Here is a 22,477-nt window from a genome sequence, read left to right on the forward strand (position 1 = left end):
CCAATGCCGGAGATTTTTCAGTAATTTGAAGACGGTAATAGAAGAGAAACATGGATGATTCCACTGTCCCTAACCGCATTCCAAAAGTTATTTCGCGAAAAGGAAAGTGGCATGTTGTAGCTGAGAGGTGTTGCTTTCCTCCCACTGCCACTTATGTCAGACTTGAGGTACATTTCTCGACTGGTTGAAACACTTTGAACAACTTGTTAAACCAAGTGAACAAGATCCCGTTCTGCTTGTAGTTTGGATGCAGTTATTTTCTGTAGAGATATCTCACTGTTCCTCCACATGCTGCAACCCCTTGACAGAGGACTTTTTGGACCCTTAAAATAAGCTTCTTCAATTGAATGTTCAATCACCCTGGAGGAGCAATCACTCTGAAGGATCTTTCCTCTCTTTTCCATTCTGCCTATGAAAGAGTGACAATGCTTGAAAAAGCAAATCATTCTTTCAAGGCTATGGGGATTTATCCATGAACAACCCGGATGTTTTCTCAGATGAAGATTTCGAACCTTCGGCCGTTACGAGCTACCCTCCACCCTCAGAAGAACCTGAATAAAACAGTGTCAATGCTGATAGGCCTAATGTAAGGAAATAGGGTAACCTTCAACTCTCCTCCCTCTTCCAAAAGCAACTCACGAAGAGAAGCGAAAGAGGAAAGGTAAAAAGTCTGAAGTTATGATCTCATACGTTATTGATTTCCATGTCAAAAGTGAGTGAGAAAAGAGGACAGAAATTCTGCAAGTCTACAAATAAAGAAAAGGCTTTTTGATGCTACAGCTTCCACAACATGCACACCAGTTGAGGACAGTATCTTCTGCCCAGAATGTGATAAAAAGTATGAAGAACCTTTAACTGAAGATCACATTCAATGTAAAGACTGTAAACAGTGGTGGCATGATGCCTGTTCTAGCTATGAGGGTGCTGGTTATAGGCACATGCCTACAAGAGTGCGCATTTCTCATATATTACATTTTATATTATTTGTAGTGTTTTATCATTTAAGTTGCATTTTGATAATATGTATGTAGTGCCCAGGTTATCAATAATGCTTTTGTGCAAACTATTTCTTATTATTACAAGATATTAGAATCATTCCATACTGACGGTTTTCACTTTACAAAGGTGAAAAATGAGAGTATCCTCCTAATTCAATACAATAAATATTCCGTCATTAGACGGAGTAAACAAATTCAAACTTGTTTAGGCTCGTTTGAGCCATCTTCAGTGAAAAATGAGGGGAGATTTGAAATAATTTACATAATATAAGTTGAAAAAAATGCTAAAAAAACATAATGAAGGAGCAAATGATAAAACAAACAAAAGAGAGCCTAGACGGAAAATATTGATGTAAATATTGTATATTTGTACTAATTTTGTTTCCGTCTAGGCTCTCTTTTGTTTGTTTTGTCATTTACTCCTTCATTATGTTTTTTTTAGCATTTTTTCAACTTATATTATGTAAATTATTTCAAATCTCCCCTCATTTTTCACTGAAGATGGCTCAAATGAGCCGAAACATGTTCGAATTTGTTTACTCTGTCTAATGACGGAATATTTATTGTATTGAATTAGGAGGATACTCTCATTTTTCACCTTTGTAAACTATTTCTTATTTTATAATTTCTTTCTCATGTTATGATGTTCCTAACGTTAAGTGGACACTCTTGGATGAACCTACGCTATATACGTAATGCAGGTAAATAAAGGTATTACATCGCCACGCAAAGACTCTTAAGGTATTTATAGTTCACATTCATACACATCGAAAAACAAATTTGGCTTAAACCCAGGGGCTGAGGCGTTTCAGTATCAGGGTCTGCATCATCACCACCAAAACCATGGAACTGAAATATGTTCGTGTGAGAGAAATGGCAAAGCAGGAAGAGACTCTCTTGAGAGTATAATCTCATCAACAGGAGTATTTAGGGCATATCATGAGAAACAGGCAACAATATGCTTTACTGCAATGCATTCTTCAGAGGAAGATGGAAGGAAAATCAGGACCTGGAAAAAAAAAAAAGAGTTTCTTGGCTGAAAAACTTGAGAACATAATTCAGTACAAGTTTGGAGGGACTTTTCTGGTCAGTTGCAGATAAAAGATTTGTTACCATGCTGATTGCCAACATCCAAAATGGTGTGAGATCAACAACAAAACCTACACCAAAAAAGGAAAGAAAAAAAAAGTATTTAGACACAATATCCTTTTAAGTTTATCGCCTGTGAAACAAGAACTGCAAGGAAATTTTATATTTTACAGAGGCTTGCCTCATTTCACAGAGGTAAATTCAAAAGAATATCATGTATTATTCTTGGCTGTGAAGACATCAGTCTCTACTATTCAGAAAATGTCTCTACTTTAGTAGATATTTTGCAATGCACAGACTGGAATAAGCTTAATTTGTATTTTTTAAATATCCTATATGGAAACTGTATAATCAAACATCTGTCCTTTAAGTATCCTGAGAGAATACAGAAAAAATGTAATAAGACCAGGAATTATGGAAAACAGTCTTTTATTATTTACATGTTTTACAAGAGTGTTACTCTGTGTATCCATACTACAAACAAGTGTACAGTAACAAAAACTGGTAACAAAATCCATATGTACATGAAAGTCATGGAAAAATATACAAGTTCCTCTATAATTAACAAAGTTCTCAGTGGATAAGCACATCACTACCATGATCCATCAACTAACCTCCAACTTTGACATACACTTTAGGCCTTGAAAATACTTTGATTCCTTCTTCTAATTTATTAAGCTGCTCCTCTAATTGCATTTTGGTCTGACGAGTCTTGAGTGAGTCTGATCTCACGGGCAACATATTTAGCTTGAGGACCAAATCGGCATAACCTGATGGGGAAAAGAACCACAAGCATCATTTAGAAAATATGTAGGATTTGTAAATTCCTGCAACGGAAAGTGACCGGCTGAAAATCTGTATGCCCCGAATACAAGCATGACTAAACTTTTCATTACAATGTTATGCATATGGCTATTTCATGTGAAATCAGATGGGGGGAAAATATGTTTTTAAATTTTGAAGTAACAATTCAGAGAAATAAAGTTAATTCATTCTGCACAATATCAGCTTCCTCTGTTCAAGAGTCTTCATTATATGAAATGTTGTGTACAGTATATAAGTTAACTTCTTACAGTAATATTAAAGACAGGACTTTAATTTCTTTATACTGGTATACAGATACAATAATAATTACTGTCTTAAGAATTTAGTTATGTTTTAACATGTTCTTGGAACATACTTACTAAAATCGACCTTTCTCCACATTAAAAAATAGGGTAATGGCACTATATATATCGAACACCCTTTAAATATCGAACAGTTCGCACATCCCGTTTCAAAATAAGGATATAGAAAATTTTACATAACATGTGAGATTTCTAAATTCACCCTTCCAAACTTAGCTTTATATCAATCGATAGGTCGAAGTCGTTACCGTGTTGGCGAGCGCGGGAAAGTCTTAGAACTTTGGACTTGGCAGGATTTTGATGAGATTGTTGTATTGTTACTAAGGTGCAGTGTCCCTGTGATTATCTGTTTTTGTCGGTAAAATAGTGTCTTCAGAAGGTATCCTTTAAATAATAGGTTGTGTTAACATACATACATGTTTATTATTTTCTTGTATTGTGAGTTTTCACCTATCTTCATATTTATTTCTAAAATAAAATACTGTTCGATATTTGACTCCCATTTTCAAATATCGAAAGGATGTTCGATAAATGAGGTTCATTTAATACAAAAACAATCCTTAATATCGAACACCACTGAAAACGAAAGGGCTGTTTATGATTTTAATTTGTAGTACTGTTTTATTTGGCGCCGAAGTCCGGATATCTGTGGTCGTGACTGCTGAGGCGTCTATCTCTAATTTGAGAGGGCCTGAATTTTGAACTTCATCGGGTATAGTTAGATTTTCTTTACGAAGTCTTGTGTCTGTCCGATGCCGTACGTAGTTCTAATCACTTTATTTAATAATCCTGTCACTATCCAAGGTTTCTCGTCGTCGGCGGCAAATAAAGTGGCGTCGACAAGAGGGGGGGTGTGGGGGCAGTTATCCCGCACTCTTTGAAAAAAACAATTTTATTACATTTTAGCTATTTAAAATTAGAAAGCAGAAAATAATTATTTATTTCCTTAACTAGTGCTCAGAGCTTGACTATGGTCAAAATTAAGACGCCCAATGGGGGGAACTATCCCAAAAGCCAAAGTTAAACCTGTTGAAGAAATGAAAAGGTGTCAGTATTCATTATCTGTCTTGACTGAAGCTGTTCAACAGGTTAAGTCTGGTATGATGTCGCAAAGGGAGGCATCTAAAACATACCAGGTCCCTTTAACAACGTTAAATGACAAACTTTCTGGACGTCAGAGGATTCAGACTGCCCTTGGGCGGAAGCCGTTCTTGAGTCCACGAGAAGAAGAGGGCATTAGTGAATGGGTTATCAACATGGCTAAGAGAGGATTTCCGTTGAAGAAAAAGAATTTACTTGACACTGTTCAGCAAATTGTGCAGTCATCAGAAAGGAGCACACCGTTTAAGTATGGAAGACCTGGTAAAACCTGGTTCAAATGTTTTATGGGACGGCATCCTTCCCTGTCTCAGAAGAAGGCTGAAACCATTAGCAAGGGCAGGGCTGCTGTCTCTGAAGAGAGAATACGTGGTTGGTTTGCTGGACTGTCGTGCTCCTGGAATCTGAGGATGTAAGTTCAATTATGGAAGATTCAATGCAGACGAGACAAATTTTCTGTTCCATAAGGTTTCAGGAAAGTACCTTGGAGTCAGAGGGGAACAGCTTCAAATTATGGCAACCTCTAAAGAGAAAGAAGGAAATTTCTGTGCCGACGGGCGTTGTGCCCCAACAATGATCGTCTACAGCAACATACGACTTCAGCAGTGTACCTGAGCCTTGGATCTACGAGAAAACTGAAAGTGGCTGGATGAAGAACTACCTCATTGCTAGAGGTACAGACAATTACACTTCCTGTTATTTTATTTCTTGATGGACACAGGAGTCACTTATCCCTTCAAGTCAGTGAATATTGCCATGATGATGGAATAATTTTGTACTGCCTTTTCCCTAACGCCACCCATCTTCTGCAACCAGCAGATGTGGGGGTATTTGCACCTCTAAAGAGAGCATGGGAAAATGCTCTTCAAGACGAGAAAATACGAACTCTCGGTGCATCAGCAACCAAGGTAAATTTTGCACCCATGTTAAAGAAAGTTTGGGATGATGCTATTAGGCCAGATATTGTGAAAAGCGCCTTTCGTAAGTGTGGTCTCTATCCGCTAGATCCCAACACTGTGGATTACACAAAATGTGTTGCAGATATTTTGAAATCCCCGGTGGGAAGGCAACAGCAAGAGAATGATGAAGGCAGCCCATCATCCCTTTCCACTTCCAATCAGAAGTTAAAGTTTGTGCTTGATGACCTGGAGGAATTCTTGCCTTCTCGCATTCTCGATAACTTCAATGACAAACTAAGACATGATGGAGAAAAGCAGAATGATAGTGAACCAGATTTGTATGCTTATTGGAAAAGTGTTACAACTCGGTACAATGCAACATGTGAAACAATATCTACTAATCAGAATGAAACGATGACAGACAGTTCATCAGAAGATGATGGTGATCAGGGAAGAGATGATTTCACATGGAATGATGAACGTTTAGAGGTGTATGTACCTTCTCCCAAGACAGATCTTCCTGGTGCTGTCATTTTGAAGAGTGGAGTAAAAGTTCACAAGCCGAAAATATTGAATGAGCATGAAATTGCTTTGGAACTTGCTTGCTCACCCACCTCAAGTAGTAGCGAAGATTCTTTCAGAGATTTTCTCAAAGTTCCTCAAGTACCAGAAAAACCTCATCAGTTTAGATTAAAGAAAACATACGCGATATCTTCAAAGGAGTACCGGGAAGAATTGAGAAGAAAGAAAAGAAACAAGGAAGTCTAAAGATATGTTCTGTTCTCTGTGGAAGGGTAGAGATAAGAAACAGTTTTTTTTTTTTGGGGGGGGGGGGGGTGTTTCTCAGGATATTTTAATGTGTATTAATATTGCTTCCTCAACTTTTGTGATTTATATTTAAGAATCATTCTATTTTGCTCATGTTATCACAATCATATAATGTCTAAAATAAATTGATTTAAAATAAATATTTCTGTTCGGAATTTAAAACCTTACCGTTCGATATATAAAAATCGTGTTCGATAAATAAGACCTCACTGATCGATATATAACGCAGACCGTTCAATATATGAAGAAATACAACTGTTGCATTTAAAGGTGTAACTATTTGAAGACTACCAATAAATAATAAAAATATATATAATTAATGAACGGAGTGAAATAAGTATAAATACCAAGACAATGGGCGCCACCTGTAAAACAATTACAGGAATATATAACTATATAGAGCAACGAGTAACTCCCTCTCTCAAGGCGACGGTCATCAGGCTGACGAGGCTCCAGACTTGCTTTGTAACCTTACCTGTTTACCCCTGAAATTAGATGAAGGTAGCATGCCAGGTTCATCCTCACTCCACTGATAAAAAGATTTACTGCAAGTTTGATACCAGAACTTTACTCCCAAAATAATAAACAAAAATATAATAAATACCACAATAATCATCACTTAAAGAGACCCCCTCCTGATTGCCGTCCGCAAAGGCAACGTACAAACAACTACGACCAACATTAATCATTACCTCACGAGACCTACTCGCTTGTCGTTTACAAAGGCAATATACACACTACTAACAACAACCAAATCATTACTTCACGAGACCTACTCGTTTGTCGTTTACAAAAGCAAATATACACACCACTAACAACAACCAAATCATTACTTCACGAGACCTACTCGTTTGTCGTTTACAAAGGCAATATACACACTACTAACAACAACCAAATCATTACTTCACGAGACCTACTCGTTTGTCGTTTACAAAGGCAATATACACACTACTAACAACAACCAAATCATTACTTCACGAGACCTACTCGTTTGTCGTTTACAAAGGCAATATACACACTACTAACAACAACCAAATCATTACTTCACGAGACCTACTCGTTTGTCATTTACAAAGGCAAATATACACACTACAAACCATCAATAAAATTGTTGATACTATATATACATTTCTTAACATACCTCCAGGTAAGAGTCCCACTACACTCACTACTGTTATAGAACAAAAATCGTATTCTGGTAGAGAAAAGTACGACGACTTTCTCTACGTACGGATGCAACCTTCTTTACGAAGAGCATCCCTAACCCTATTTACACACTTCATCGACGTCTTGAGTTCTTCTCGAGTGCCGCACAGATTGGTGTAACGCCTCAGGTTTCTGCAACTGAAAGTGGATACTCGGCCGACGATCTCCTCGACCAAGAATCAGCTCTGTGCTCAATCACACATCCACTACCGAATCTCGATTCTGTACGCATCACCACATCCACTGTACATAATCTCGTAGAAGAATTGTAGTCCAACTTATTGTACAGAGTTGAAGTTACAAATAAACACTTAAGTAGCGTCTTTGACCTAACATCCGCCAGAAACTCATTAGCATCAGCAACGTATAGCGTGCTCACTCCGAAAACGATACTCAAGAACAATACAACATTGCCTAGGACTATGCGCAAAGTAGCTCCCGCGCGCCGGTTCGAGTGAGAAAACACACAGAATCAGAGACAGAAACACAATCAGAAACAGCATTAGAGTTCGAATCAGAATGACTCGCCGCACACGCGTACATGCTTATATAGGCTTGCTACACGTGGTAATCGCGTCCTGAAAAGTTTAGTGGTAGCAACGCTCACACCGGCACTTCTTCCCGCGTCACTCTGTCAACACAAACCTCGCTCAAAACAAAGCCCTCGCATTGGCTATCGAGTATATGATGTGACATAGACCGTCCACTCATGTATGTCCACATTGATTCACTCCAATTCTTCAACCGATACAACCTGCCGTACCCCGTGTTTTCCAGCCATTTGTTGCAACACATCCAACTGACTTCAACCGTCCTTCCCGATATAGTCGCAGTTTTCCCAGTTGCACAATCCTTACGGCTAGGCCATATTTACGGACTCTTACCCAAACAGAAATTTATACAAAATATAATGATGAACATATGCAATATTCCCTAACTATACATTCTTCTTATAATATTACGTTTTTACATGGTAAATAAACAAAATTACATGATTTTAACGTAACAAACTATATACGAAAATTTCCTAACCTAAAAACTCGGGAGTCGTACATACGTACGGTTACAATACCTCCCCTTGATTTGTGAAGATTATATACAATACATCTGAGCAAATCACAGTCTTTTCAGTACAGCAGCCTACACAGCCTGTCAAAGTCACTCAGGATTTCAAGAAAATTCGCATATTCTTCTTAACATACACAAAACATCTGAACTTACAATACTTCACCTTACATACCTCTTAAGATTGTGAATATTGTGTGTACCAATCATGTCACCTTTGTTATTCAACAGGTGATAAGCACATTTGCCACCTTTCTTACCTACTGTGTAAGGTCCCTGATACAATTGAAAAAACTTATGAATTTCTTTGTTGTCTGCAGATGAAATGTGTGGAACCTTTAGTAACACCTCCTCCCCTACTTCAAAACTATCTCCATGATGCCTCCCCTGCTGCATCATTCTCCTATCAGCTGACTTCCTTAAATTCTGCCTCGCTAAATCAATCACCTTTGAAGATACCACTTCTGCTGAGGGTAGATCTACCATGGTTGCCAATCTCACACAAAAACTCTCTTCCCATTCTTTCACACACAACTTACACAGACGTTCATTCGGAACACTCATACATTTCACAATCAAAACATCCCTCCTGTTCTGAAAACACACCACAATCGCACCTCTTTCATCAATACTCTTCCACACTTCAATGAAATCATTCGTACGATCTTCAGCATCAGATATTCCACTCAACATACGTTTGAATCGACCTCCTGTTCTCTCATACACATTGTCACTCTCAATTTCTTTGAACTTTCTCCAAATACCAAAAAGCTTTCCAACACAATTACTCCTCATAAAATCTTCAAACCCTGAATCCCCATAATATTCACAACCACTCTTATGATTCTCATTATGCACAAAATGTGACCTAACCTCCACTTCACAAAGAATTTCACCCACAGCATCGACAGTTTTCCTCCACTCATCCTTATCAGACATACCAGCTTCAATCACCTCAATCTCATTCACACAACCCTTCTCACACTTTCCTTCACTCACACTCTCTCTCTTCCTGAAATCACTACTATCACTGAACTCGAGATCCCGACCATTACTACTAAATTCTCCCACTTCCCTATCTTTCATCGCTGTTCCCACTCGCACATCATTCATGCCATCAACACTGTTGCTCTTGACCCTCTTAACGGAAGTTTCATTAATCTCAAAATCATCACTACTCAGACACATTATCGACGTAACATTAATCTCCTCAATTACACCATCCTCTACAACATGATATGTCTTCCTCAAAGACTCCTCCTCCACAAAATAATCTTCATCACCTTTACAACTAACTTCCTTTTCAATTTCTGCAACTTCCCAAAGAGCATCAATTACCACAGTGTTATCACCATCAATTTTAGCACATAGTAGGTCCTCCGACAAATCCTCCTCCTTTTCTTCACACCCCTTACCCCCAAAATCCCTCAAATCATCACCTTCCCTCCCTACATTATCAATTCCTTTCCCCACACTACTACCCCAATCATTAGCTGCCGTGCAATGCTTATCAATTAAATTACTTACCTCCTCCCCTACATTACTAATTTTATCACTTAATTCCTTCCCCTGATTACTAATTTGACTACTTAAATTATTCCCTTGATCAATCAATTTGGCCAACTGCTCCAATACTAACTTCATAAACTCATTATTACCCCCCATGCTACTTTGATTTTGATCACTACCTTCCCCTTCACCCCCCACTACAATTCCATACACTTTTTCCACAGACATATTATCACTCTGAAAACTACTTTCATCAAACTTTGTGTGCTTGTGCCACAACTGCTCTCCTCATCATTAACTGACATACTTCCTTTATGCACTTTTCTCCTTCTCAAATTCATTACACTACTATTACTCTTACTATTATTCATATTCCACTGATAAAACATAGAACTCAAAACATGACAACACCGATACATAACTCCTAACACAAGCTCATTAAAACACTGGACCAAATGTGCCTACCAAGGTCATATAGCAAGTCTGGATATCATTCTGCCTCACGTTGACGGCGCCAATTGTAACTATTTGAAGACTACCAATAAATAATAAAAATTTATATAATTAATGAACGGAGTGAAATAAGTATAAATACCAAGACAATGGGCGCCACCTGTAAAACAATTACAGGAATATATAACTATATAGAGCAACGAGTAACTCCCTCTCTCAAGGCGACGGTCATCAGGCTGACGAGGCTCCAGACTTGCTTTGTAACCTTACCTGTTTACCCCTGAAATTAGATGAAGGTAGCATGCCAGGTTCATCCTCACTCCACTGATAAAAAGATTTACTGCAAGTTTGATACCAGAACTTTACTCCCAAAATAATAAATACCACAATAATCATCACTTAAAGAGACCCCCTCCTGATTGCCGTCCGCAAAGGCAACGTACAAACAACTACGACCAACATTAATCATTACCTCACGAGACCTACTCGCTTGTCGTTTACAAAAGCAAATATACACACCACTAACAACAACCAAATCATTACTTCACGAGACCTACTCGTTTGTCGTTTACAAAAGCAAATATACACACCACTAACAACAACCAAATCATTACTTCACGAGACCTACTCGTTTGTCGTTTACAAAGGCAATATACACACTACTAACAACAACCAAATCATTACTTCACGAGACCTACTCGTTTGTCGTTTACAAAGGCAATATACACACTACTAACAACAACCAAATCATTACTTCACGAGACCTACTCGTTTGTCGTTTACAAAGGCAATATACACACTACTAACAACAACCAAATCATTACTTCACGAGACCTACTCGTTTGTCATTTACAAAGGCAAATATACACACTACAAACCATCAATAAAATTGTTGATACTATATATACATTTCTTAACATACCTCCAGGTAAGAGTCCCACTACACTCACTACTGTTATAGAACAAAAATCGTATTCTGGTAGAGAAAAGTACGACGACTTTCTCTACGTACGGATGCAACCTTCTTTACGAAGAGCATCCCTAACCCTATTTACACACTTCATCGACGTCTTGAGTTCTTCTCGAGTGCCGCACAGATTGGTGTAACGCCTCAGGTTTCTGCAACTGAAAGTGGATACTCGGCCGACGATCTCCTCGACCAAGAATCAGCTCTGTGCTCAATCACACATCCACTACCGAATCTCGATTCTGTACGCATCACCACATCCACTGTACATAATCTCGTAGAAGAATTGTAGTCCAACTTATTGTACAGAGTTGAAGTTACAAATAAACACTTAAGTAGCGTCTTTGACCTAACATCCGCCAGAAACTCATTAGCATCAGCAACATATAGCGTGCTCACTCCGAAAACGATACTCAAGAACAATACAACATTGCCTAGGACTATGCGCAAAGTAGCTCCCGCGCGCCGGTTCGAGTGAGAAAACACACAGAATCAGAGACAGAAACACAATCAGAAACAGCATTAGAGTTCGAATCAGAATGACTCGCCGCACACGCGTACATGCTTATATAGGCTTGCTACACGTGGTAATCGCGTCCTGAAAAGTTTAGTGGTAGCAACGCTCACACCGGCACTTCTTCCCGCGTCACTCTGTCAACACAAACCTCGCTCAAAACAAAGCCCTCGCATTGGCTATCGAGTATATGATGTGACATAGACCGTCCACTCATGTATGTCCACATTGATTCACTCCAATTCTTCAACCGATACAACCTGCCGTACCCCGTGTTTTCCAGCCATTTGTTGCAACACATCCAACTGACTTCAACCGTCCTTCCCGATATAGTCGCAGTTTTCCCAGTTGCACAATCCTTACGGCTAGGCCATATTTACGGACTCTTACCCAAACAGAAATTTATACAAAATATAATGATGAACATATGCAATATTCCCTAACTATACATTCTTCTTATAATATTACGTTTTTACATGGTAAATAAACAAAATTACATGATTTTAACGTAACAAACTATATACGAAAATTTCCTAACCTAAAAACTCGGGAGTCGTACATACGTACGGTTACAAAGGCGCCTGGAGCCTAAAAATTGTACATTTTAAAAGTCTGAACAAGCCAGTTGCAACCAGGGGATGTTCCGTTAAGGTTTTATAACTATTTCAGAGGTCCTTTCTTCACTGGAAAAAAATACTGATCAATAATTCATAGAGATAACCTCAAGTGTTCGATATATAGTGCCGTAACCCTATACAGGGTGTCTCAAACCTTTTAGGTCAAATTAAAACAGGTGATAGTGGATAGATATAGAGAACCAATGGTCGGAAATGCATATTTATTGTGTTATGGACATAAACAGTGTACAACAACGTAGCTAATAGTAATTGTTCAAAGTGACTATCACCAGTCTCAATGCATATATCACAACGGCGCACTCTCGCAAAGATCCCAGGTGTCTGTTGTACACAAAAACAGGCAGCGGGTGATAAACTGCAAACACCCCTGACCACCAAACAGACGTACTGTACACAACTTAGCTCAGAGCACGTGTGTCATGTGACGACTGCATGCATTGCACCAGTGCAATAACCTGTGCGCCATGCACACCAATATTCCTGGTGTCAGTTGTCCATTGCATCAGGCAGCTTGTGATGTGTCCATGGTGAGGTGTGATACTGTGTACAGTGCAGCAGGATATAGTGCTATTAATAATCTTGACCATAATGGCCCAGTATTTAGAGAGATGAATGATCCGCCTAGTTAATACTATGTATAGTGCCGTAAAGCAGCATGAATGTACAGAGAATGCTTTCCCAACAGGCACCATCCTAACTGGAAGAAGTTTATCTCCGTGGACACCAACTTACAAGAGATGGGTTTGTTCACGCCACAGAGAACCGGCCATGGTTTCTGCCAAAGACATGTCCGAACACCAAACTTTGAGGAGATGGTGTCAGCCATCAACTTGCCCGTCAAACGCACACTTCGAAGGATATAGTGTCAAGAGTACTGGCGGAACAGGTATTACATCCCTATCATAAAGAACGTGTGCAAGCACTGAGACAAACGGATTTTGAGTCCCGTGTTCACTCCTGTCAATGGATTATCCGCGGCAGTACTTTGTACAGTTGGTATTGTTCACCCGTGATAGTGTTTTCAACAGCTGCAACAGCTAAGTTTGGAGTGAGGACAATCCACCAGCAGATAAACGTATGGGTGAGATCACCTAATAGGACATTTGCTGCCTCCCCCTTTGACTGGTCCACGTTACCTGGTGTGCAGCCACAGTTCCTGGAGAATGTTGTCGGCAAAAGGATGTGGTTTCAACACGACTGTGCACCAGCCCACTTTGATGTTAATGTCCCATGGCCAGCATGATCTAACACCTCTGGGGTTGCGTCAAGTCGTTGGGTGTATGAAACCCCCGCAGAAATGGATGAAGACCTACTTGCTAGGTCCTGGTACAACAAATACCAGGGATCTTACATTGAGACTGGTGGTCGACACTATGTTGTTGTTTATCACCCCAGTAGCTTCTTATGGGAGCTCAATCTCACTGTTGGTTCTGAGAGAATCCACAATATACTCATACATCATTCGTAGCCCCATAAAACTGAAAACACAGATTTAAAACTAAAAGCACTGATGTGTACAGATAAAACAAACATTTTAATCTCGATAATACCGTGAACAACCCACATCATTTACCATTCAAAAGCCTATATTTCATGGTACATATGAAAAGAAAACCTCATTTACTTCTCTACCTTTTAATATTCTCAACATTTTTAGAAGACCCTAAGTTCATATCTACAGTGTTTTTTCTGAAATGATGTGCAATGTCCCATACATCTTTCACCCTCTTTAAAGGCTTCCTCAGTGTGATTTTTTAGATTTAAGTCATATAAATACAAATTAACAGAATCATAACACAGACATTAACAGATCATAAACATGTCATACGACTCTGCATAATGAAATTCCAAACTTAAGATCTATAAAAACTAATTTAGAACAATAAAAACATAGCACATGCTTGACTAAAGCAGGAATGTCCAATTTTTAAATATTAAATGCTGAGCAGTGTGGGACAATGAAAATGTCAACCAAATATTTTATTGCATCTGAGGTGGCACAAACTCATCAAGACTCCTGGGTTTATTATTAGAGTAGAATTGAGTATTCTTAAGCAGAATTTTGGTATTACAAAACTAGATTAAATGTCGAGGTGTATCAAATTCTGTGACTTGATTAATGCAGTACCTTAGCTACAGGCTTTCAACCCAAATGGCTGAGGTTTGAATCCTGCTCAATCTTGTGCTGGGTTTTTCACCTGAAAAAATTACGAAACATGAGGAAGAGCATCCAGCTTTAAACCCCTGGCCTAAACTAAGGCGATCCTGCGTGGTTCTCACACTTCCAGAAATAACTGTGCTAAGCTGAAGGAAAGACAGGTGTATCAAACTGTCCTAATTAACTGGTTGTCAAGTTTCCTAACACAATACTACTCTGGAATTTTAATGGCAAAGGGTGTAAATGGAAGTCGAGTAGCTGATCTCCTTATTCCAAGTCTTCCCCAGCCCACGGTTTCTTAACACTTCTCTTTTGTTGGAAATCACCCAGAACAAATCGTGCCACTTTCCTTTGAATCCTTTCCCGTTCTTGAAGGAGGGTCCCATACACTGGAACCGTTAACTGATTGGGGTCTTTCCAGTGTCTTATACACCCTCTCTTCACATCATTACTGAAACCCGGTACCACATTTACATTCCTGTTAATGTGATTACCCCAATGAAGACTTATTAGGTGAATCAAATATAAACTGGAATTATTTTTTAGAATTTTATTGAATCATCAGCAAATACGTAATAAGCACCTCATTTCTCTACATAGTCTCCTGAACTTGACACACATTTTTGCCACCGAGCTGGCAACTTTGTATACCATCCTCAAAAAGAAGAAGAAGAAGAACATGTATACAGCCAGTTGCGCACGTACTCCTCTACCACTGCATCATCATCAAATCACTTTCCTCTCAGTTCTTCTTTCAGTGGTCCAAACAAGTATAATCACAAGGTGACAAGTCCGGAATGCAAGGAGGATGTTCCAGAGGTGTCCAATGCATTTCCTCCATTTTTTCCACACTGTCCCAAAAAAACAGTTGCAGGCACCTTTCCAGCAGAAAGGCGTGTTTTGGCTTTGACGTCCAGCTGCACCTCGTTCCCGCCACTCCATGCTTGCTTGTTTCGACTCCGGGGTGTAACGATGAACCCAAGTTTCATCAGAAGTCACAATGCAACGCAAAAAATCATATCCTTCCTCCTCAGAGCAATTGAGACGCCTCCGACAAACATCCTGGCACAATTTGTTTTTGTTCCCGGGTAAGAAGACGAGGAACTCACAAGGCAGGGTTGAGTTCATCACTGATGATGGCATGAACACTTCCAAACGTTATTCCTATGTTGAAGCAATTTCAGAAATTTTTATGTACCGATCTTCCTCAATAAGGTCATGTACAGCACGTCCACCGTCGTCTTTGGTGGGGCTCGTTTTCCACTTCTTCCCATCCTGCCACGCCGTTCATACACCAGGGTCTTTGAAAGGGTTGCATCCCCAAACTGTGCACAGAGCCTTCTCAAAATTTTCAAAGCTTTGGTGCCTTGTTTCTGCACAAACTTGTGCAACGGAATGTGTACTTCTTGCTCGCTCATGGCGGTCGCTCTGTGTCGTGTGACGCATCAAGACCCCTACTCCGGACATCCCCACTAACATCCTCTCAAAGCCCCACCCATTTCTAGTTCGCTACCAGAGCTGCTACTTTTAAATTCTGGTTTAAATTTGATTTGGCTGATACACTGATCCACTCCAGCAACACTTTTCACCCCATTTGCCACTATACCATTGTCCGCTGTCCATCTCAAAATACTAACTTATTTATTACTCTCTACAGTGTAACATCGTCTGTCCAGTTCTCTACATATTCTCCGAGATCTGGTTTCATTGAACCACTCTTTTGTCTAGTTCAGTAGACCTCATTTTCATCAGTAGTCTCCCATGACCTACCCTCTCAGTCCATTTGACCTGACTCTAAAATCTTGCTGGAATCCTAGAGGCTGAGCCTCACTGGAACAAACTTTCTAAATCCCAAACTGAACTATACCTAACGAGCTTACATGCAACACTTGCGAAGCTGACCGGCAATATTTCTGCCTTTGTAAATCCTCACATATCCACTGCCTGCGTTCATTAATAATTCCCGGAACCTGTTCCTGCCCTAAAGTACCTACATATCCTTCCACTTTTTTGCTAAAATACACACGACAACGGGTTATGCTTGCCATCACATTATCCTTAGGCAACTTCTTCGCTAATTTCAATATCCTTGTAGGTTCCAACACATTACAACCAACTTGTAAACAGTCTTGCTGCTTTTATATCTATAAATTTGATCATAAACTTCTGATTCATGAGACTTCTATCTGATCACGTGGTAAATATAACAAAGAAGTTCGAAATGTTCTTTTGTGCGGTAGACATAACTGCCATTGCAAATTCTTGATAGATGGTTGTCAATGTGGAACTTGGTATTTTAAAATGTCTTTGTATCTTGTTCATTTTAACGTTGTCAATGTTAGCTGAGGATTGAAACATATACTATCTTCAAATAAGCTATTTAGTGTAAATGAATAGTTGACAAATGTATTGAAAAGATGGACATGTTTTAAGAAAGTTTCTTTTGTAAAATTTTGTGTTAAAATATTTAAGAAATGATAAAAATGTAATACACCAACATGATACAGACAAACTGGACAATTGTATCAATCTGCAGTGTAAATAGCAGCGTATTTCTGCTCACTTGCTCTATACAGATAAATCGGTGATCCGCTGTGATGTCACATAACTGCTAGAACAGAGTTACTCTACAATCCTCCTTGCTCTGTCCCCACCACTAATCTAACCCCCTTTAAAGGTACATGTCTGTTTTCTCTCTTCTCAGCAACTGCTTTAAGCCCATCCCATATGCTGTTAAAGTTTTCATTTACCATATTCCTGCAATCATAATTACTTTTATCAAACTCCCTCATCCCAGTCTTATCGACCATAGGGTACTGCCCGATAGTCCTACTTTTAAAACCTTCCTTTCTATCGCCTTTATGTTAACTTCCTGAACAATTATACCACCTACCACTTCAGTTTCTCTATAGAGCTCATCAGCACCAATTCTAGAATGATCTTCCTTCTACGAGGGCGAGTCTGGTGCGTTTTCATTCGGCACTGAAAGAATTTTTAGTGAGCTACTACAATGCGGGAATCCTTAGAATTGATAATGGAGACAGGCGATCCAGCATCCAATTGGAAATCAGTCGAGTGATCTGGAAAAGTGATCGGAATGATGATCTTGCTAGAATTGGTTGTAGGTAGAACAAGGTTGATTTGATCAACTTCCATGTCCTGTTTTTTCTTCTCAGTAGGACATTCAGGGCAGGACTTACTCTGACAGACAGTCTTGATATGCCCTATTTTATGGCAGCGATCACAGTTTCGGCATTATTTGTATGCCATCATCAGCCATAGGAAACTTTGTGACAAGGCTTAAGTACAATATTAACATGACATACAACATAAATATATATAAAAATTTGACCATATTCTTACATAACTATTACAAATTTTTTGGTGTAGTCCTTAAAACTTAAGATTAAAATTGGTAGCATATTATATGCAACATATTATGACTTATTACTTCTATACAATTTTTGACTAAAGTTAAAGCTTTTGTCAGTTTCTTTAAATATTACAAAATGCTGATTTAGCATCCAGTTAAAAAAAATTTCAATCTTTGAAATTTTTATAACTACTAGGCGTTTAAAGGCAATTGTGCATTTTGGTCAAAACTGACATGTATTAAAATGAGTTCACCTATTATCAAATTGGAAACAGTAACCTATTTGTACTAGGTGTAGAGATATGTTACAGTATAAGTCTTTGGTAACTATGGCTGATGGTGGCATACAAATAATGCCAAAACCGGTCCCAATTTTTTGAAAGGTAACAAATTCGTGATGTGTTAATGACGTCACATTGTATTTGTATTGAAAAGGTGGACATAATTATCCTCAATTTATAGTGTAAATCTACATTCAATACGGACCAAAATGAAGTTCTTAACTTTAGATGTCCAGCTTGTCACTTTTAACAAGAAGAAGATTGATATTAAAGGCAAAATCACTGTTATAAGGACATTCATAAAGTAGTTACCTTACCGGCTGTCAACAACTACACTGCATCCAACATTCTAGGCATAGATCTCTTCAACCTATTCGGATTTCAGATACATGACGTCAATGTCGTTTCTGCATTGCAACCCACCTCCGATGTCACTAACCTACTAGAGCAATTTCCGGAAGTTTTCGACTCCACCCTAGGCACAGCCAAAGGATACACAGCTATCATCTAGCTTAAATTAGGAGCCACGGCTCGCTTTTATAAGGCACGCCCAGTCCCACTTGCACTTCAGGATCAAGTTATGCAAGAATTACAGAGATGGCTAGCAGTCGGTATTGTAGCTCCAGTTAACCCTTTCAGTCACAATGTCCTAGATTTAGGACGATTGATTTCCGTTCACCATAATCATCTTTGAAAAGCTATACACTCTTGCCATGCCAGTATACTGTTCCTTCAACAACAACCTCTATGGATTGTATATTATGCCCTCTGTAGGGATGTAATGTATGCGGAAACAATGAATCAAATATGCCATGACATCAAATACTGTATATCGATTATACAAAACCACCTTCCTTTGAAACATGTTTATATACTTAGAATAGCTATAGAAAAGGAGATAAATTTTTGGTATCAAATAGGCTTTATATTTTCAAGACATATTATTAGAAACTGTGAATCTGTATAATGGTCAGCTGCAGATGTTTTTAAAATATCGTGCTAGATCTAGGACAGCAGCCCATTCTCCACGGAGCGGTGCACTGAGGAGAGGTAGCGATGTCGTTCGGTGAGGCCTGGCACGAAGTTGGCGTTCCAAAACATCCCAAAGGTGTTCGGTAGGATTCAGGTCGGGACTCTGTGCAGACCAGTCCATGACGGGGATGTTATTGTCGTGTAACCACTCCACCACAGGCCGTGCATTATGAACAGGTGCTCAATCATGTTGAAAGATGCAATCGCATCCCCAAAGTGCTCGTCAACAGTGGGAAGCAAGAAGGTGCTTAAAACATCAACATAGGCCTGTGCTGTGATAGTGCCATGCAAAACAGCAAGGGATGCAAACCCCTCCATGAAAAGCACGACCACACCATTTCACCATCGCCTCCGAATTTTACTGTTAGCACTACACATGCTGGCAGATGACGTTCACCAGGCATTCGCCATACCCACATCCTGCCATCGGATCGCCACATTGTGTACCGTGATTCATCACTCCACACAACATTTTTCCACTGTTCAATCGTCAAATGTTTATGCTCCTTACACCAAGCGAGGCGTCATTTGGCATCGATTTCCGTGATGTGTGGCTTATGTACAGCCTCCCCCCCCCATGAAATCCAAGTTCTCTCACCTCACGTCGAACTGTTATAGTACTTGGAGTGGATCCTGATGCAGTTTGGAATTCCTGTGTAATATTCTGGATAGATGCCTGCCTATTACACTTTACGACCCTCTTCAACTGTCGGCGGTCTCTGTCAGTCAACAGACAAGGTCGGCCTGTATGCTTTCGTACTGTACGTGTCCCTTCACATTTCCACTTTGTAACGTGCTCAAATCGCTTACCTTATTTTTCTTCTATGCTCAAACCCAACGCATCGTCTCGCTACACGAACTGTCTGCCTTCACGCCTGCCACTTGACTGTCTGGACTGTTTCATCGCTCCACGCGAGGCCCTGTGACGTCATCGCTTCTCGCATGTTCCACGGCGACCTCGGTTCCGTATATATACGGGCTGCGTGTGCTTGTTCGATGTTCAGGTGTGGATCAAATGTTGTGATAGGCAGTGGAAGCTCTGGAAGTGTGCGCGGCTGGCCTGTGTACATACTGGTTTTAAAATTTCTCCGTTCAACGTACTGGGTGAGCAGACTTCATATTTCTCCTCATATTAACATTCATTCTATTTTGCCCTTTTCTTCGGCTTGTTAATTGGAGTCCGAACTTTAGTCCTTTTTTAAGGGCATTACGAAATTGACACTCTGGTAAAATTCTAACTCCGAACTTGAGATAGAAAAGTGAATCGAGAATGTGGACTGGACTTGCGATGTGTGATGTGTGAACTTTGCCTTCCATTCATGTGATGTGGGAGCTTCGCGGCCTGATCAGTACTCTGTCTCCTTATCCCTCCTGATTTTTCTTCTTTCTTCGCCTCATTGCCCTCCTTTTCCCTTTCCCTTCCTTTATTATCTTTATCCTTTTGTTTACCTTTGTTATTTAAGATGGTGTATCGCGGTCTGCTAACCCTTTTATGATCTATCGATGTTCATATGTTTTCCTATATGGTCTAAGCTGAAACACGAATCTGGGGGATTGTGGTAGTATCTTGCAAAGTACTCCCTTTTTTTTTGTATTGTAAACCTCTCTTCAATTAAAATTACTGCCAATTGTTTTTTAACTATCTTATTCCAGTTCATCAAATGGCCCTCCTATGGGAGCTTGTATGTAAACAAGAACATTGATTTGCTCAGGTTTAACCTTTTCACTCGAATTTGTACGAGTCAAGATATGTGTAATTCACGGGGCATTTACCCCTTGGTTGTACCTCAAAGACAGTTGTAATTCTCGGGGTTTTTATCCCTCGTTGTAACCAAAGATAATGTTGATTTTTACGGGTCATTTTTACCCTTCGTTGTAATTGTATGTGCCTATCTAAACTAGATTATTGACCATTGAAATAGTCCCTCGTGATCTGTTTTATATCTTTTTTGTGGATCTACATCTTGTTATTTTGAAAACTTTATTCAATATATATGTTATCTTAAAAAAAAAAATTCTGTGCTTTGAGAGTTCTCTTTTCTGGTATTCCTTTCCTATGATTTAACATGCACTTACCACGATAACTCCTCTTGGGTATGGCCCACCATTAATGCTTTTTTTGGAATGTTCCGAAGTACGGCTTTGTGTATTATACCTTCCTCTGCGCTCCGCTCTGCTGTGTTTATTGCCTTGTGAGTTAGAACTTGTATACTGGAGCATTCTGCCTCTTACGCATCGATCTTGAGTTTGATACTTGCGAAAGCCGTTTCTATTAACGCTCGGCGATATAGTGGAATCGACCTTTCATTTTTTTTATCTCTTCTAAAAGGGGATTGGTAAGCTCTGGCCACAAGTGTGAAACTTCATGACATTTTACACCAAAGTGTACCTAACATATGGTAGCAGATTACCCTCTATTTTGATTATCTTTATTCTTCCTTTTCTTTCTCTTTCTTCTTCCCGGTCGTACTTATGGCTTGCTTCCCCGATAACTTCCCTTTAGGGGAAGACTCTTCATTGTTATCTTCTCCGCTACCACCAAATTTATCACTGCCCAACCCTCCTGTACCGAATTTAATTTCCTTTTCTTCTGCTCCGTCTTCTCCCTCCCTATACCCGTCTTCATCCAACCACACACCTGATTTTCAATCTGATGATACTAAACCACCAGTACCTACTACCCCCTCTGTTGATAGTGCACTTAATGTACAAATTATTAAGCAGTCGTTATTACAAGTTCCCCAACTATTAGCGACAGATCCCCGAAATCGTACCATTTGGCTGTTTTCGGTTCGCAAGTTCTTAAATATAAAAGTTGCCTCTTTTCCCCAATTAATTGGCCTCCTCTCCACCAAAACTACGGGGGGTTTTTTTCCACCTTTTGGTTGGATAATATGTCAAACTTTACAAATTGGTATGAATTGAGATATGCGATACACAATTATTTCTTACCCCTAGAAGTCCGTCACAAACTAAGTACCGAGTTTATCAGATGCCACCAGCTATCCAACGAACCTGCGCACGACTATTTGGACTCTATCATCACTTATAGTGATGTTTTAAATATTTCATATAATACCTCCAAACTGATCTCTATTATTCAGTTTTATGCCGCCCCATCATTCCGCATGCTTTTTAATGTTCTTGCTCCCCCTGTTTCCCTCTTTCAACTCTACAATCTCGCTCAACAACATACTATAAATTCTTTAGGGGATCGTTCCTACTATGCTTCCGTCTCTCCT

General features: G+C 39.4%; 1 protein-coding gene across 4 annotated transcripts in view; it reads right to left on the minus strand.

The window, feature by feature from the left end:
- Positions 1–2,508: 2,508 nt before the first annotated feature.
- LOC136883064 (micronuclear linker histone polyprotein) overlaps positions 2,509–22,477 on the minus strand; it is a 163,422-nt gene continuing 143,453 nt past the window's right edge. For all 4 annotated transcript variants that reach the window (XM_067155246.2, XM_068229787.1, XM_067155236.2 and 1 more), the window contains one exon: positions 2,509–2,857. In XM_067155246.2, the coding sequence (XP_067011347.2) occupies positions 2,761–2,857 (97 nt within the window). In that variant the 3' untranslated portion in view covers positions 2,509–2,760. The remainder of the gene's footprint in view (positions 2,858–22,477) is intronic.

The sequence above is a fragment of the Anabrus simplex genome, chromosome 1, assembly GCF_040414725.1.
Source record: "Anabrus simplex isolate iqAnaSimp1 chromosome 1, ASM4041472v1, whole genome shotgun sequence".
In the NCBI taxonomy this organism is placed as follows: Eukaryota; Metazoa; Arthropoda; class Insecta; order Orthoptera; family Tettigoniidae; genus Anabrus; species Anabrus simplex.